Source organism: Centropristis striata, chromosome 9, assembly GCF_030273125.1.
Source record: "Centropristis striata isolate RG_2023a ecotype Rhode Island chromosome 9, C.striata_1.0, whole genome shotgun sequence".
NCBI classification, from domain to species: Eukaryota; Metazoa; Chordata; class Actinopteri; order Perciformes; family Serranidae; genus Centropristis; species Centropristis striata.
Window position 1 is genome coordinate 32,906,488 of NC_081525.1, and position 17,046 is coordinate 32,923,533.

Consider the following 17,046-nt stretch of genomic DNA (forward strand, 5'->3'; position numbering starts at 1 on the left):
CAGTCATGTGAGTTAAATGTCCGCTACATCAGAACTTATTTGAAAGAAGTGTTTCCATCTCCTGTTTAGCACATTAACTATTTTTTGAAAAAGACAAAATCCACCTCAAGCTAGCGTAAAAACTTTTATGCGTATTATTGAAGGTTGAATTTGTTTATTGAAACACAACTTTGGACTCCTACCTGTCTCTGTAAGGTGTGTGTGCGTCCTTCGCTTGGTGAACGGGACCGTCTCCTTTCACAGGACGGATCGCGACTGCGCTCCTCAGAGTTGCAGCGGGAGACGTCAGGTGACAGTAGGTGGCGCCGCTCCTTAGATCGCCCTCTCTCGTGACTGCTTGTTTCTCTGTGGTTGATTCTAGGACCTAAGAGGTGAGTACATTTCAAATGGTGTGAAGAAGAGTGAAGACAAACATCCTTATGGATATCCCAGTGTTAAACATATCCTACTTCATCCAAATCGTCCAGTTAAAAGGCCCAATCTGTATTTCTTTCACCACCTAAATTACTGTTACAATGATAAAATTTAAGGAAAGTGCAGGATAACACACTAAACTTATTGTGGCAATATCAATTGAAGACTTGAAAATGCTTAAATGCTTAAGAAATTATTCATTAGTAAAAAGATTTAATTCAGTATGCTTTGATGTCCTATCAATATCAATGCTCTACTTAAACACATCAAGCACTTCACATTGCTGACCCATTTCTGTTTCTATTTAGTTCACATCCATTCAAAATGTGCACTTCAGGAGAAAAATAAAAAATCTAATCAGATAATACTGTTTCCTTTTGGTTCTTCATTGAATACAAATGCAACTCAATATTCAGTCTGTAATGAAAAGATTTCACTCAATCATTGGATCACTGCAGCTGATATCATATTAGAATAAACTATGATCCAACAGCAGCTGCATTCATGCACAGTAGTTTCAATGTCACAGATGATACTGTACATTTATTTTGCTGATTTTACTTCTCTAAACTTTACTATGAATATGTATGAGAGAAAAGGAGGTGCAATGTGTGTTCAGTGACCTCTGTAGCTCCTCTGACGAGGCCTGTACGTGTCGTCAGGACTGACTCTCTCCAGAGAGTGCTGCTCCTGCCAAAGGCCATTCACACACTGGTCTCCGATGGTGGAGAAGGAGCGCTTCATCAGCTTACTGTCTGCTGACATCCCAGCCTACATACACATCGAGCAGCAAGAGGAGAAATCACACAGTCAACTTTGAATGACACCTGGTCTGCAAAAACACTCATAAACACACACGCATGCAGCCATCACATTATGCTGAGCAAATTGTATAAATTAATTTCAATTGTTTATTGATTTTTAAATCATTTTCTAATCCAAGATTTTTGAGGTACTGACTATAGGTTTGAACAAAGGTTATTATTCTTTATTACCGGTGGATCAGCAGCCAGTCTGGGCATGGAGGACGCTCTGATGGATGCTGTCCGCTGAGGTGATTTCATAACTGTTGGGTCCTGCCTGGCCTGCTGCATCACCTGGTTATACTCCACTACGTCTTGCACCTACACAAATACCATAGAAAAGAGGGCTAGTTGTTTCTCATTTATTTTTCCTTCCAAGTCTCAACAGTCAAACTGAGAACATTTCACTGTGACTGACAGGCGAATTAACAACAGGTTGTGCAGCTTTTGCAGCCGCTAAACCTGCACAAGTAGGACAAAAAGAAAGCGAGTAACTGTCAAAGAACCTGGGTGTACCAGTGTACCCAGGGTGTAATGCACCTTTAACTGTGCTGCCAAGCAAATAGCGTTTTGCTGCTCCTTAGGATTTGAATGTATTTAAATAATATTTTTTTTGTTGCACAAAATGTACTCTTTTCTATGCAAATAAGACTCATTGCAAAAACAATGCAATTAACTAAGATCGTTGCTAATTCCTTTTATGTAGTTTAGAGTAATGAATCTGCAACTTATGGGGCCAGGCATGTAGCTCGCTGTCTAAAAATTGAATTTTCATTTTTCTCTCTTCTACCGGCTGTGTCCTTGGTGCAAAGGCAACATTTGTATTCTGACACATATTGCAATCAGATGCAAAAAAGGGGCAAGTTGCAGTCAGCTGCAAAACTCCACATGCCTGGCTGTGCTGTAATATCATCAGTGCAATACATCCTTTACAAATCAGACCTTGAGATGTAGCAGATAGCTTCTGCATGTTATGCACATTATGGTGCTATCAGCGACTACAGTCCATGCTCTGTGAATTCGCCCATATATAATGTATAAAATCATGCTCTGGTAAAGTTTAAATAGCAAAGTTAAGCGAAAAGCAATGTATCCTAGTACAGATTTTGCATGTAGTTCATGTGTTCATTTAAATGTATTTTTTTCTCTTGCAGCAAGTGGGTGGACAGTGATTATTCAGCTTTCTCAGTACTACATGTAGGTGGTTACCAGTGTGTGTAAATGATGGTGGTGGTGATGGGGGTGGTGGTAGGGGTGGTAGGGTGAGCGGTATTCATCGTCCTCCTCCTCCTCCTCCTTCTCCTCTCTGGAGCAGGACAGCGGCTGCAGGAACATCTCTTGAGGAGAGATGGGGCTGAGAGCCACAAATCCTCCTCTGGTGCTGAAGGAGCACAAACACACACAGACAGGACATCTGCATTATAAACCCACAAAATCAATTACTGTTGATAATGATAAAGGACCAGAAGGCAAGTAAAAAGTCAAGGACTGCATCTACAGAAAACAAGTAGTTTCCATTACTTCCAGCATAAATAAGCACAATCCAATATAAATAACTATGGGGAAAATTAAAGTTGGATATTTACAGAGCAGATCCGGCGCTGTGCCTGAGGAACGAAAGGGATTTGGCATTGCATAGGATTTCTTGAGGCAGAGAGGAGGCATCCATACGCTGGAACATAGGAGCATGTTTCTATGGGGAGAAACACACACAGAGGAAGACGGGGAATTAATGCACAACATGGACATGGATCTATTTTAATCATCTCCAAGATGAAAAGAGCAGAATTCTGCCATAAAACAACTGCACATCAGTGACTACTGGGTGCTTCATGGGGATGCACTTCAGCCAAAATCGGTCATAATACACCTAAAAATAAAAAAATTAAAAGAACCTGTTCCTCCAGTTGCTGTCGGAGCTTCTTAGCTTTGCTCTGCTTGTAGTAGTCCATGATCATCATGGCAGCATAGATCTTCCCAATGGTCATGTCACTGGCTGAAAAAGGAGAAAGAATCAGACAATAAACATGAATACTATTATCGAACGAAACCATTTTCAGATCTTTCTTTCTTTCTTTCTTTCTTTCTTTCTTTCTTTCTTTCTTTCTTTCTTTCTTTCTTTCTGCAGGATTACAGAAAAACTACTGGCCCAATTTTCATGAAAGTTGGTAAGTTGAAGCATGAGCCAAGAAGGAGCCCATTGTATTTTGGAGTGGATCTGAATCACAGGGCTGACGCATAAATTTTTTTTTTTCATGTGGTTAACATTGCGAGATAATGCATTAACATTGGTGGAATAAATGCCATAGCTGATCACAATCCACACTTATGTCTACAAGTCTGCGAGTCACTGAAAGACATCATAGGGAAAGAAGTCATTCTGGAGCACTTGGGGGTGGTGGTTACATGAAAGACCAGTGCAATTGTAACAATGCTTTTTTTCCTCAAACAAAGCTATGGAAACATAAAGACACACATTCAGTATAATGCAAGGCATCAAGTAAAAATGTCTTCCTTGTGAACACACAGTTTGTGATAATAAGCTGCTATATTCATAATGTCATTGCAGTCACAAATGCATGGATGCTAATAAAGTGTTTTCACATTTCACAAATGTATGTGCAGCATGTCAAAATATTTCCAATTACATAATTAAAGTGCACAACCACAAAGACTAATAGTTTTGAAAAATATATTGAGATGCTGCGTTGTGCTTGCAGGTTTGCATAACATTAAAGACCAGCTATTTGGCCTTAGTGGAGGTAGCATGTTAAGAGTGCTTTGTGCTCACCTTTGTGAATGGGAACCAGCAGGTCCAAAGACTTCTGAGAGAGATGAGGCCAAATTACACCAATCTCCTTCTGCAGGTCCAGGTCCATCTGATTTCTATCCTCTCCTCCTGGAGATTTGAAAAAACATATTTAAATGTGATTTATTGAGTTTAATATCACAGTCAATGTGTGTCTTAGATGTTTGGTCTAACCTCTGGCTATCTTGACCTCCAGGGCGGTGCGGATGAGAGCCATGAGGGTGGACGTGAAGTGAACCGACATGTCATCGTCCACAGGCATGTTCATCAGGACGAGTCTCTGGTGGTAGCAGAGAGAGAATCACAGTGAGACACGACCCGGCATTCAAACAAACTGTTATACTATTATCAGTGTGATAAAGTGGAAGCCCAGAGTAGCTGTGGTGGATCATAATGCTTTTAAGTCCTCTTATCTTGTGGTCATAATGACTTAATATCCTCATTATCCCGAGATAACACATTATAGTTTAGTGGTACATATTTTTTAATGTCAGCTATCTCAAGATGAGGATTCATTTAGCTGACAACTTGAAAATGAACAGTTGAGATTTAAAACCATAGGCAGGAATTCCCATCGTAGTTCTCTATTATAAAGAACATTTGAATAGTTTTGACTTATAGGGAAATATATATATATATATATATATATATATATATATATATATATAAAGGAGAGAATCAAATACTCAAAATATGATTTCAGGGCAACTAGCTTGGGAAAAAAATGATGAGCAACCATGGCCTTTCTGGGCATCATTACAAAAGAAAAGGTTTCCACATAAAACACAATTGTATAGAGCATAGTATCTCTTGTTTACATGAGGTTTACTTGGAAATTAGACTACACTGATAGATACAGAAGGATGGAGAGGACAAGCCTGTAATTAATTATCATATCTTGTTTTGGGACATAAGATATATTCGATGATGTCTAGAAAACTGTCTTGACAACTTGTTATGTAAAATGTAAATTTTGCATTCTAAACAAAAGAATCAGAGGTCATAAAATAAATTTAAAAAAACAAACATGTATTATTCTTCCCCTCTCCTGCCCTTCTGTAAATGGAGGTATACACTAGAGGTCGACCAATAGTGGATTTTTAAAGGCCAATATAACAATAGTTTGAAGCAGGAGAAAGCTGATCGATTAATTGGTCGATATTACTCGTCAGTCTCGCTGTAAAATCAATCGGTTCCCCGGGACTGCAAAGGTTTAGCCCACACTGTCTAAACCTGCTGCTAGGATGATGCACTGAAAGGTTTTTCATGGAGCTGAGAAGAATATAACAAAATCTCAGATGTTGTCCACATTGGACAATGCCTGTTCAAAATAACTGTGCCTATGAGTAGTCGGACTCACTGGACGTAGACTGTTACTATGAGCCTGCTATTGGTCGCATCTCTTACATATACTATTTTCCAGCCCTTCCACCATCTCCACTATCTATTTTGAACAATGGCTGTTCAATGTAGGAAATAAACACTTTGTTTGTACTTCTTTAAACCAATCACGGACGGCACTAAGCTCCGGATGCTGTGTCCCTGAGAAATAGATAGCAGAGATGGCGGAAGGGGAGGAAAATGCCGCGTGATAAATGCCAGGCTTATAGTAACACTCTACATCCGGTGAGTCAAATTAATCACATGCACACAGATATTTTCAGCACAAGTGGCCCTCAGATGATCAGATGTGACCCGTAGTTGTGCTAGTCTTGCACTTACTGTGAGTTAAATTATAACGACCGTGCTTCCTATTTAAACGCAGACTACATGCTTTTGGCAGAGCAGCAATTATCTTTATTTTAATGCCATAATATAAGCAACAACCCTATCATGCTCAAAAGAGAGGCTTCAAATCCAGATAACAATAGTTTGTCCTAAAAACGCAGATTAATGATCGAAAACTGATTTATTGGTCGACCTATAGTCCAAACAGTGTGTGCTGTTTATATAATTTTAAAAAAGAAGATCAAACTGATACTTTGCAGTAAGAGAACAGCGTTCATCTGCGATGGAGCATGCTGGCAGGCTCACAAACACAAACACACAATCACACACACATACAGTACATTTCATATTACAACACGTAAAACTGGGCACATGCAGACCGGTAAGAAACAGAGAAGTAAGTATGAAGGACGTGAGAACATTTGACAGCAGACAGATATAGCATGTAGATGTTTGACAACTTTCTGACTGATGTTCTTGAACTGGTTTAACAAATAAACTCCACCAAGACGGTTTTTAATTAGGTAACAGCAAACAGATAATGATGTCTTGTTTTTCTGCCAAGATGCAAAGCAAAACAGGCAAATTATTACTGTAGCGCTTATCACCTGCCGATGAAAAAACACTGGAACTTCAACAAGCAATACTGCATCAAACAGAAAAAATGGCTTGCTTTTCCAATGTGTGACACACAGAATGAGCTTTTACAGCGCCTGTCCTCGTCGAGTAAAATATGAAGGCAGTGCCTGTTCGGCTCTAGTGATTCGTCTACCTTATATGCCACCTTGGAGGGACATTTCTTGCCCAGGCCTAGAGGTGGCGACATGTTGGTCAACATCTCATACATGTCAGTGTAATGGATGCGACCACTGGGGGCGCCAGGGAGCCATGAAGATGGGGGTGAGAAAGAAGAGGAAAAGAGGGAGAGGAAGGGAGAGGGATGTTGTTGGAGGTGGAGGAGAAATTTATTAACGGTGGAGGGAGTTGGGGAGTGCGCTCCCGAGGGATGGAGGAGGAAAAGAGCACAGGAGGGGAAGGAGAATGGAGGAGATACAAGAGAAATAATTATTCCAACAAGGCATCACACAGGAAAGTAGGAGAAAATAAAACAGGTTGTATTCTTTCTATGCTGCCATCAGGGCATAGAAATCTGGGAAAAGGGGAAAACCTCGGACAGGAGGAGCAAAGAAATGACAGCCTCACTGGATCTGGTACAAATATCACATACTTACGTTATTTATTGTTGTGTGTGTGTGAGAGAACTGAAATCATCTTTAAACCAGATCCAAAAGGTAGAAAGAGACAGGTTTCCCACAAAATTGTACAACAAGTGAGCTTTTAAAGCACCTTGATAAAATTAAAATGATGTAGGTTCACATGAGTGAGGGATGTCCTGTGCCTTAGTACCCCTGAGACTCGAGTGTCGTCATTCTTTGACCTGAGTAACACACCCCTAAAGGTCAAGCAGGGCGGTGACGGGAGGGAAAGGAGGGATAGGAGGAGTTCAGGAAGGATCCTACACCAAAGAAGCAGAGGAGTTTGTTGATATGGGGGAACCAAACCTTGCATGCCACCCTGTGCGGGCAGTTCTTTCCAAAGCCCAGGGGTGGTGAGATAGTGCGTACAACTTTGTACATCTCCTTATAGTGGATCCTACCACTGGAAAGAACACACGTCTTTAGTTGTGTGTCATACAGCTTTGAAGTGTCGGTGAATGAAGACTCACACCTCTTGTCCTCAAAAGAGTGATTGTAGGCAGAGGTGGAAGAAGTATTAACATTCTTCACATATTTACTGCATTAAAAGAACTAATACCAGGCTGTAAAAACACTCCACTACAAACAGAAGTCCTGCATTCAAAACAATAGTAAAGTAAAAGTATATATTTTCAGCAAAATGTACTAACATTTACAAAAAGTTAAAGTACTCATTGTGCAGTAAACTATTCTCTGTCAAAGTTTTACTATGAAATGTGATGTTTCTGGAATAATTACAGCTTCATTAGTGTGTATGTTGCATGTCACTGCTATAGATGTTTAAGAATGTCTTAATGTTAACTCCTTTATACTGCAGGGTGGTTTAAACTACAGCAATGCATCACATTCAATGAGATCATTATTATGTTGAGCCGTTAGATGTGGATTAAGAAGAGTATCTCTTATTTCCAGCGGTGTAAAGCATCTTCCACACCAAGAACAATAACAACAACAATGTAAGCATTCACACTGATGAACGGTAATATTCTGTAAACAAAGCACTGGCTGCGTGCTCAGGCTGTGTTGGGTCCCCAAAATGGACATTGGTGACCTTTTACTGTTGTACGATCTCAGAAAACTGCAGGTATTTCTCTACATTTTCTATTAATAACGCACTGCATTGAGCCTTTATTTATCATTATTCTCATATGAAAAATACAGTTGAAATCTTCAACTGTAGTAGTAATCAAATTCATTGATGGAACCACAACTATTGATAGAAACAAAAGAGCGAAGAGGTCAACCTTATAATTATTCACCAAATCTTGTTTTGAGACACAAGATGTAGCAATTATTACATAATGGCTAGAAATTTTTTTGACAAATTGCCATTTTAACAAGAGCATCAGAGGCCATAAAATTAATATACAGAAAATGTAGTTTTTTGAACCTCAATGATGAGTCTCTCCGCAATGCCAGCCGCAACTTCAAACATGATGTGTTTAACGTGGTGCCTTGTAAACTAGGATGGATTTTGATTGGCTGTCATTGCTCTATCATCCATTCAATCGCTTTAGTTGTGGTGTGGAAGGATTTTTTAAGTTCTTGGTGTGGACGACCATGAAGTGAATAGTGAGGTTTATATTTTACAGAATGACATCATTTGACACCACTGAACAATATAAAATTTGTATCTGCACAACTGCACTTTTGATAAAATGTTTGTGAAGCATAACGACAGAGAGACACTGACCAGGCAGCGCGGTCATACTCCCCCCAGATCCGGACAAACTCGTCCAGGTGGTGAGGACCCAAGATGGAGGAGTCTCTTGTCAGATACTCAAAGTTATCCATGATGACCGCCACAAACAGGTTCAGCATCTGGACAGCAGACAAACAGCGGAGGAAAAGGAGAAGCCATGACATTTATTTACATAAGAATAGAGAAGAAGAACAGTCACTAACACGAGACAGAGAGAGTCTCTTACACCGAAATAACACATCAATAAAGGTATTGTTGTTGGTTATAAAATACAGAACTAGATGTTATCATCTTTTTAACTTTTAAATGTTATGTTTGCAACCTGTTTTTGCATTTGCAACATTTAAAATTCTTCGCTGAGCATGATTGTGTTAAAACATTATTTTCAAAAATATTTTGTGTTTATTTGGTTTAAAAATGTTGATCCAGTAAATCAAAGTGAAAAAATAATTATCAGGTCACGTAGGTGCAGTTGTGCTGAAATTAGTTTTTTAAGTGGCATTTACAGGAAAAATGATTCAAAACAGACAAAATAGCCCAAATCTCCAATGGGTTCAAGGATTTATTCACTCTTATTTGTTTGCTCGTCTTACCAGGAACGAGCTGAAGAAGATGAACGAGACAAAGTAGAAATAGGCGAAGTCGGAGCCGCAGCCCCCCTCCTGGTCGGACGTCGGTAATGCAGGAGGAAGCGAGTGGTCCGTCTCACACTTCTGTCCCCCCAGACACGACAACATGATCTCTTGCCATGACTCCCCTGTGGCACTCCTGGACACACACACACACACACACACACACACACACACGTTACATAACCCCAGTGGAAGGAGGGCGGGTCGCTTAGGACTCGAGCAGTCCAGCTCACAGTTTATTCACAGTTTATTCACAGTTACGTCTGCCACCTGGAAGGTCCCATCAAAGCATCGAGACTCACACCACAGGAGAAGCTTTAAGATGGTCAATATGTGAGAGCTACAGTAGTTATGTCGTCTAATGTACACATTTACAGTACACTCTGACTGCAATAGTGCTGAACTTAAAAAAAAAAATTACCTACTGAACCTTTAATGCTTTTAAATGTTTCATAGTCTTTTACTTTCCAATGTCTTTACCTTGAAATAAAAAAATACACAGGTGAATAAATAGGATAAGGAAGAGATAAATTAATAATAATATTGGAGTGAAAGAAGCTACTCTGAGATGACTGTAGTTGGTTTCTCAAATTTTTTTAAGAAGGGATACCAAACTTGATCAAATTTGCTCTCAGATAATATATTGAATTTTCTTTTTTTAGTTCTTCTAAAATACAAAAAAACGTTTCATGAGTATAATGCATCTAGCAGGTTACTCTGCCATGTGTAATTTTAAAGATTTCAGACAGCCAGAGCCAAAGGGATATGATTCTGATTATTAAAAATCTTTCTTTCTTCACTGCTTATGAAAACTTGAACTTAAACTCGAAGAGATAAACAACACATCAACACTTTTGTCCAGATAGCCACTTAATTCTTTGACCCCCTCGGCTGTGGACGACTCTCATCGTGTCTGCAGAGCTGTTTGCTGAGGAGGTAAGTGGTACACTGCAGCATCTATCACCACTCGACACTGAGGAGCCCCCTGGGTACTTAGAAAGCAAAGCCTAACTAGCTCCAGCAACATTATTCAGACTGAATTAAGGAAAAGTGTTACTTAGCAAACCAAGTGTTGCAAATCATGTTTGGTTTGAATCACTGCTGGACCTCAATTTAAATGTGGCAACACATGAGTACTCAAGCCAGGCCAATGGATTTAGAGCTGGGATGGGATGGGAACACTGAATAGCTCCCACAAAGTACTCATCTGAAACAAACAGCATAAAGTCCAAAGCTGAAGAAAAGGACTGAACAGTTCAAAGTGTCCTACCTGAACAGCAGCATCAGAGCACCAGAGAAGGACTTGAAGTTGTTGTGCTGCGTGATGTGAGTCTCCTCATTCAGCTTAATGTTCCCAAACACCTGATTCACACAGATACACATAAAATCCTGAACAGTGTCGTACCCTGCCTTTTTTTTTGGTGCATATATTTAACCATGAAACAAACATACTTTTGCAGGGTTCCCACAGCTTACGGTGATGAGATTTTAGATTTTTTTTAAACCTTTGGAGTCTAGTGCTTCAACTAACAACTATTTTGATTTTGATTTTGACTAATCGGATGATTAATTGCAAAATGACATGGCTCTTATTTAGCTATCAAGCATTTAAATTTGACAGTAGATAGTGAGAAAGAGACCGATCAAGCGTGTGTCGTTCTAACCTGCATGCCGATGATGGCGTAGATGAAGAAGAGCATGGCGATGAGCAGGCAGACGTAGGGCAGAGCCTTGAAGGACTGGACGAAGGTCCACAGAAGAATGCGGATGGTGTAACCTTGTCGGAGCAGTTTGATCAGACGAGCTGCTCGGAACAACTTCAAGAAACTCATGTTGAACGTGTCAACAAACTGGCGTGAGGACACAGGGGAGGGGAGGGAAACTGTTGTTTACTGGTGCTGCTGAGGGATGTCGGCTTGTCATACACAACAATACAGCATTAATGTTCACATAAATAGTTAAAACTGAAGAAAACTGTGCAGGAGAGAAGAGAGTCAAAAAGTTACACTCTGTCTTTTAGTGTCAAGAGATGAAACTCAAAGCTGAGGGAGGCAGTTTTCTGGAAAAGCCAAAAAAACACAATAAAAACCACCAGAATATGAAATAATATCCCTCCTCCTAAAGGTACTTTCTTCACAAACTTGTGTGACTGTAAAGCTCTTTTTGAGGAGTCTTTCTTACTTTTTTAGGTTGTTTTGCAGTGTGGGCAATTGTAGCCAAAACTGTAATTGCTATTGTTTCCACAATCAGGCTTTCACCATCTGAATTGATGTCAAACTGAACAAATAAAACTGCCTACTCCAGCTTTAATCACGTTTATCTTATTACCTGTAAGTCTACCACGATCTCTGTGATGCTGCCCAAAACGGTGATGAAATCAAAAATGTTCCACGTGTCTCGAAAGTAGTTCTGCAGGAGGAGGAAAGATGCTTTGAGCTACTTCAAAAGAAGGATTGTGAATTCACATTCAGGCTGTGCGTTGCTCTTTTCTCTTACCAGAAAGCCGAAGGCCATGATCTTGAGGACGCACTCAACAGAGAAGAGAACAGTAAAAGCTGTGTTCAGGTGCTTCAGTACGGCCTCGTATGCCGGCGGGGCTGAATAATACTGAAAAATAGAGAGGCAGCAGTGGTTAAACTACGAGAAATATGTTATAAAAAAGGTGGAATATTCCCTAACCAGTTCTCTGCAACCTCCCATAACAGTGTGAACTTCAGCCCTGCCCCCTGCAGATCTACAGGTTGATGGAAGATTCCTCCAGACCCATAAATAGTGCCTCAGTCTCCGCACCTCTCATCTGTCGCACTATAAAAGGAGTCATTCCTCTAGGGGCGGCAGCCACAGTTAATGAGGTCATGCTAAATAGCAGCCCCTGGACATTATAGATCAATATTTAATACAGGCTGAGTCACCATGCGTCTGTCTGACTGTCTGTCTGTCTGTCTGAACAACCAGTACAGTCCAAGAAAAGCCAGCTCACAAGATAAATAGTTGTAAGAGACATCAGCAGATCTTAATGAAAACATCACAGTGTGTTCAAAAGGACACATCAGCTTCTAAACATTTGTATTTCCAGTTAGGGGTGACACATCTCGGCTTATTTTAAAACCAGAGTGTTAACAGTCGCAAGGTCGTGACAGAATATGTTGCTGAGAAACAGCACAAGGTGTGTTCTTTCCTATTAGCAAACAAGGACATGTGGAAAATCCCACGGCACCTTTAGGAGCGAGAGGACAGATGATGGACACACCACTTCTTATTTAGGTTCTTCTAAAATGCACAGTTTTGCTGTTTTTTTTGTTTCTATTTACCTTCATCATCAGTACTATGGTGTTGAGAGCGATCATGGCCAGGACGGTGTACTCAAAAGAGGGCGACACCACAAAGTGCCACAGGCGGTACTGGAACGTGTGCCGGTTCTGGGGCATGTAACGGGTCAGAGGCTTGGCGCTGATGGCAAAGTCTATACACGCCCTCTAAAACCAGAGGATGAGAAAGGGAATGAAAATGTAAATAAACAGCACACAGTCTTAACCATCCAACTTGTTTTAATGACAGAGTTCTTCTTTTAGATGTTTCCTACAAGAATATTTATGGTTTTACATAGAGTACATTTTATTTATTTGGGCTTCACAGACTGGAATGTAAATCTATTTTTAGGGAAGACAAAAGTGTGATTAAATTAAGTGTGGAAAACTAAAATGAAAAAGCTGATTAGACAGAAGGAAAGGGAGTAGAAAGGATCTCACGGGTCATTAGACACATTAGAAAAAAGACGGAAACAGAGAAAGTGTTTGTTTGTTTGTTTTTCTATCAATCCTCCCTCACCTCGTTCTTTTCCAAGCTGCACTCCTCCATCATTTTATCACCCTGTTCCTGGAAGGTGATAATGATGAGAGCAACGAAGATGTTGACGAAGAAGAAGGGAAAGACGACAAAGTAGATGACGTAGAAGATGGACATCTCCATCCTGTTGCCGTGGCTCGGACCTCTGTCCTCCTCCGTCACATCTACCGAGTGTTGGAGAACCCTGGAAGAGCAGAGACACGGTGCTAACTAATGCTAATGCTAATGCTAATAAAAGCTCGAGAAACTACAGAGAAGAAATGTTCAATGTTTGGCAAGACAGAAACAGTAAAAGAGCAGAAATCATTTTACTGTAACAGCCACTAAGAACACACCAATCTCCTTAAAAGAAAACTTTGGTCATTTTCAACCTGGAAACTATTTTCTTATGTTTTGGCTGCAGCAGTCTTTCCCTCATTTAAATAACATCATAGTTGTACATATTGTTTCTACTGTTTACATTTTCATATATATTTTTAAAATGTTTGTATGTTTTGTTGTATGTTGCTTTTCTATTCTTCTTATTTTCTATTTATGCTGCTGTATTTGCCTTCATTTCTATTTATTAGTTTTATTTCTTTGTTCTTATGCACCAATATACCACAGGAAATTCTTTGTCTGTGAAAACTTGGTATTTAATCTGATTCTGATTTGTTGGGCTGCAGTGTCAATGTAACATTACAACCTCTTAATTATTTTGTCACTTACAGGTTCAGAATGTTGTTATTAGTGTCTGACAACTTTATAGAAAGGAGTCTACAGAAAAAGTGGAGAGAAGTCGTGTTCTGAAGTCTCAGGAGGCGACTTGTTGCCAAAAGACAACAGCAGAAACAGAGAATTGGAGATAGGAGTGCTGGGAAGTTTGTTGTAAAGGAGCTTTTATCTAAAGTATTTTCAATGTCATGGCTGAATATTTAGCTGATTTCTACAAAGTGGATTAAGTCTTCGAATTTTATGAGATATTTATTTTAGCTTGAGTATATGGATAAAAGAGCTCCTACAAATTTAAGAGTGGACAAGGAGAGAAAGAGAAGGGCAACAGGCCGAGGACGGCGAACCAGCTGATGCAAGGCAGCAAAGCTTGGGAGACTGTTGGTGCCCCTCTGGGTGCTGTCACCTTCTGCTTATAGAGGAAAAACGCCTCTGACCTGTTGGAGAGAACAAGACTTGTCCTCGAGCGAGACTTGGTTCGACACAGTAACAAATAGACCAGATCAAGTGAAATGTTGCCAGACAAAGTGGCAAGCTTTTTTAGCACTTTAAGCACTTTTAGTAGACATAACGTTACATTGACGCTGCACAACTGGCCTTGCAGCTTGTTTGGTGGCTGCAGCACTCTTGCTCAAAACGGGAACACTTTCAAAAAACTATTGCCCCCATTAGGGTTGAAACGTACTGAACTTCCTTCTAAATCATTCATAAAATCAAGACACTTGCTTACTTACAGCAGCTATTAGTTTTGGCAGAAACTGTTTGGAAGTATTTGTTCACTGGGGTGGAGATCAAATGTCAATTTGCTGTGTGGAAGAGGATATTATTTTAATTTATTGCCACAGCAGCAGTCAATTAACGAGGGTTGGAACAGTACAAACCCACCAGCATTGTCAGAGAAATATTGGCGTAACCTTATTGTGAGATAATGAATGGCAAAATCTTTGTTAAGTTAATCACATCTATTATATTTCCTTCATCAAAGGTCAGATTTGACCATTACCAAAGAACAAGCCAGATGTTAAAAGGTTATAACGCCTATAAAAGCTAATGAGCCCTCTAAGAACGGGGAAATGAAATGCGGGAAAGCTCCTGCTGAATTTTCCTCAACCAGCATGACAGTTGGCACTCGTCCGCTGAGTCCAGTCAGACACTCACTGTGGCCATCCTTCTCCGGTGGAAACAGTGAAGAGAGTGAGCAGAGCCCAGATGACGTTGTCGTAGTGAAACTCGTGTCTCTTCCAATCTCTTCTCTTCACCTCTTTCTTGTCCTTCGCGTAGTCAATGTAGTAGCCCCTAGAGAAGAAGGAGACCAGGGACAACAGGAAAAAGATGTTACAAAAATATATCAAATAAAAAAACATTAAGAAAAAATAAAAATCATGTTCATTTTGTATCATTATGTAACATTTTCAACAACTTTATTGACTTAGTGTCTAGTGCATGGGTCGGCAACCTTTACTAACAGAAGAGCCACTGTTGGCAAAAAAAAAAGAGAAAAAATGTCGTAATGGAGCCACAAACCTTATTTTCAGCCTTACAATGAAGATAAAACAGCCTACTAAGTTTAAATTAGCCTACTAACATCACTAATAGGTCATAATGAGCATTTCTTAATATGATTTTGTCAGAATGCAGTTACTCAAAACTAGACTTGAAGTTGGAAATATTTAGAGTTTAAGGCGCCGTTCTATAGACTTTCATAAGCATTTTAGTTGACTAAACGTTAAAACATTTTTTAATGTCATATATAAGTGAAACATTTTTTACAACTGAAGAATACAAATTGCTTTGGGCATACACCAATAATAAATGAAAATTAATATGTAAAGAAATAACTGTTTCATTTCGTATAATTTTGATGTCACAGCCACAGGGAGTCACTGCAAATGGCCTGAAGAGCCACATGTGGCTCCGGAGCCGCAGGTTGCCTACCCCTGGTCTAGTGTTTAGTAAGACACAGATTTAAAAAATAACAGTGCCGAAAACAAGTAACAGACAAAGGAAAAAGGACTGAATGAAGGATGGAAGAAAAAAAGGAAGGGGAGAGAGATGGTAAAGAAAGAATAAAAAAATGAAAATAAATCTGGATGAAGAAATAAAGGAAGAGAAAAAAGTGAGCATTACTGGCAGTCCTTCTCCGTGTCCTTCGAGCTGTCGGTGCAGTAGAAAAACTTTCCCTTGAAGAGCTGCACAGCGATGACGGCAAAGATGAACATGAAAAGCTTATAGACGATCAGGATGTTGAAGACGTTTTTCAGGGACGTCACCACACAGTCAAACACGGCCTGGAAGAGGGAGATGAAAAGCATGTGGTGAGATCCGGTTCATGGTCTGTGATGATGTTCAGATTCTGTCATAACAAGCAACATAATCCTATCTATTGAGTTACATTTTTGGTACAGTAGCACAGTAATGCAGTTATTGGAGAGAGGGTTTCGCACGCTTTTGTTTGTTGCAAATATGGTAATAATCAGACATCTGAGGCTGGAGTTAGCTGTTGTTCATTTAAGAAAATACCAAAACACACAATCCTATTTATTATGCAATATTTGTAATGTTTATTGTTTTCTGACCACATAGCCCATGAATGTAATGATATTTAGCTTCACGCCAGCACTGAAGGACAGCAACGAAAGAAAAACTTTGAGGTAAACTAAATGTTCTGCACTCTCACACTGAATAGAAAGAGGTTTGTATCACTTACAGCTCTTGTCGCAATCCAAAAATGAGTACTTGTTATCACTCAGGCACTCAGTCGCTTGACTTTAAACTCCCTCCTCTCATTTCTTATTGTCACTCCTTACTTTTATTCTCTTTAGTTCTCCTGTCTGCAAATCAGTTTCCATTTTGTGTTATTTCTTTTTCCACTGACGACTGTATTTGTTGAATTATCCGCCTGCGTATGTTTGAGCTTTGAAGCTTAGTTTATATCTTTTTAATAGGAGATATTGACATAAATATACAACTAATATACAAGAAACATGTCTGACCTTGAGTTTAGGAAGTCTCTTTATGGTCTTCAGCGGTCTGAGGACACGCAGCACTCTCAGAGATTTGATGGTCTTAATGTCCCGTCCTTTGTTATTTCTGTACAGAAAGACAAACAGTGTGAGCATCACATCATTGCAGCAGAGTAAAAATA

General features: G+C 39.7%; 1 protein-coding gene across 1 annotated transcript in view; it reads right to left on the reverse strand.

Moving 5' to 3' along the window:
- The window catches only part of LOC131977188 (voltage-dependent R-type calcium channel subunit alpha-1E), an 80,861-nt gene that overhangs the window by 3,297 nt on the left and 60,518 nt on the right, over positions 1-17,046 (reverse strand). The window contains exons 26-45 of the mRNA XM_059340388.1: positions 16,895-16,991; positions 16,029-16,189; positions 15,060-15,197; positions 13,173-13,374; positions 12,656-12,820; positions 11,841-11,951; positions 11,673-11,753; positions 11,009-11,194; positions 10,615-10,706; positions 9,306-9,480; positions 8,704-8,831; positions 6,527-6,623; positions 4,201-4,306; positions 4,009-4,116; positions 3,113-3,213; positions 2,804-2,910; positions 2,427-2,598; positions 1,410-1,538; positions 1,038-1,185; positions 183-364 (exon numbers count right to left, since the gene is read on the reverse strand). Coding sequence (XP_059196371.1) covers positions 183-364; positions 1,038-1,185; positions 1,410-1,538; positions 2,427-2,598; positions 2,804-2,910; positions 3,113-3,213; positions 4,009-4,116; positions 4,201-4,306; positions 6,527-6,623; positions 8,704-8,831; positions 9,306-9,480; positions 10,615-10,706; positions 11,009-11,194; positions 11,673-11,753; positions 11,841-11,951; positions 12,656-12,820; positions 13,173-13,374; positions 15,060-15,197; positions 16,029-16,189; positions 16,895-16,991 — 2,686 coding nt within the window. The remainder of the gene's footprint in view (positions 1-182; positions 365-1,037; positions 1,186-1,409; positions 1,539-2,426; positions 2,599-2,803; positions 2,911-3,112; positions 3,214-4,008; positions 4,117-4,200; positions 4,307-6,526; positions 6,624-8,703; positions 8,832-9,305; positions 9,481-10,614; positions 10,707-11,008; positions 11,195-11,672; positions 11,754-11,840; positions 11,952-12,655; positions 12,821-13,172; positions 13,375-15,059; positions 15,198-16,028; positions 16,190-16,894; positions 16,992-17,046) is intronic.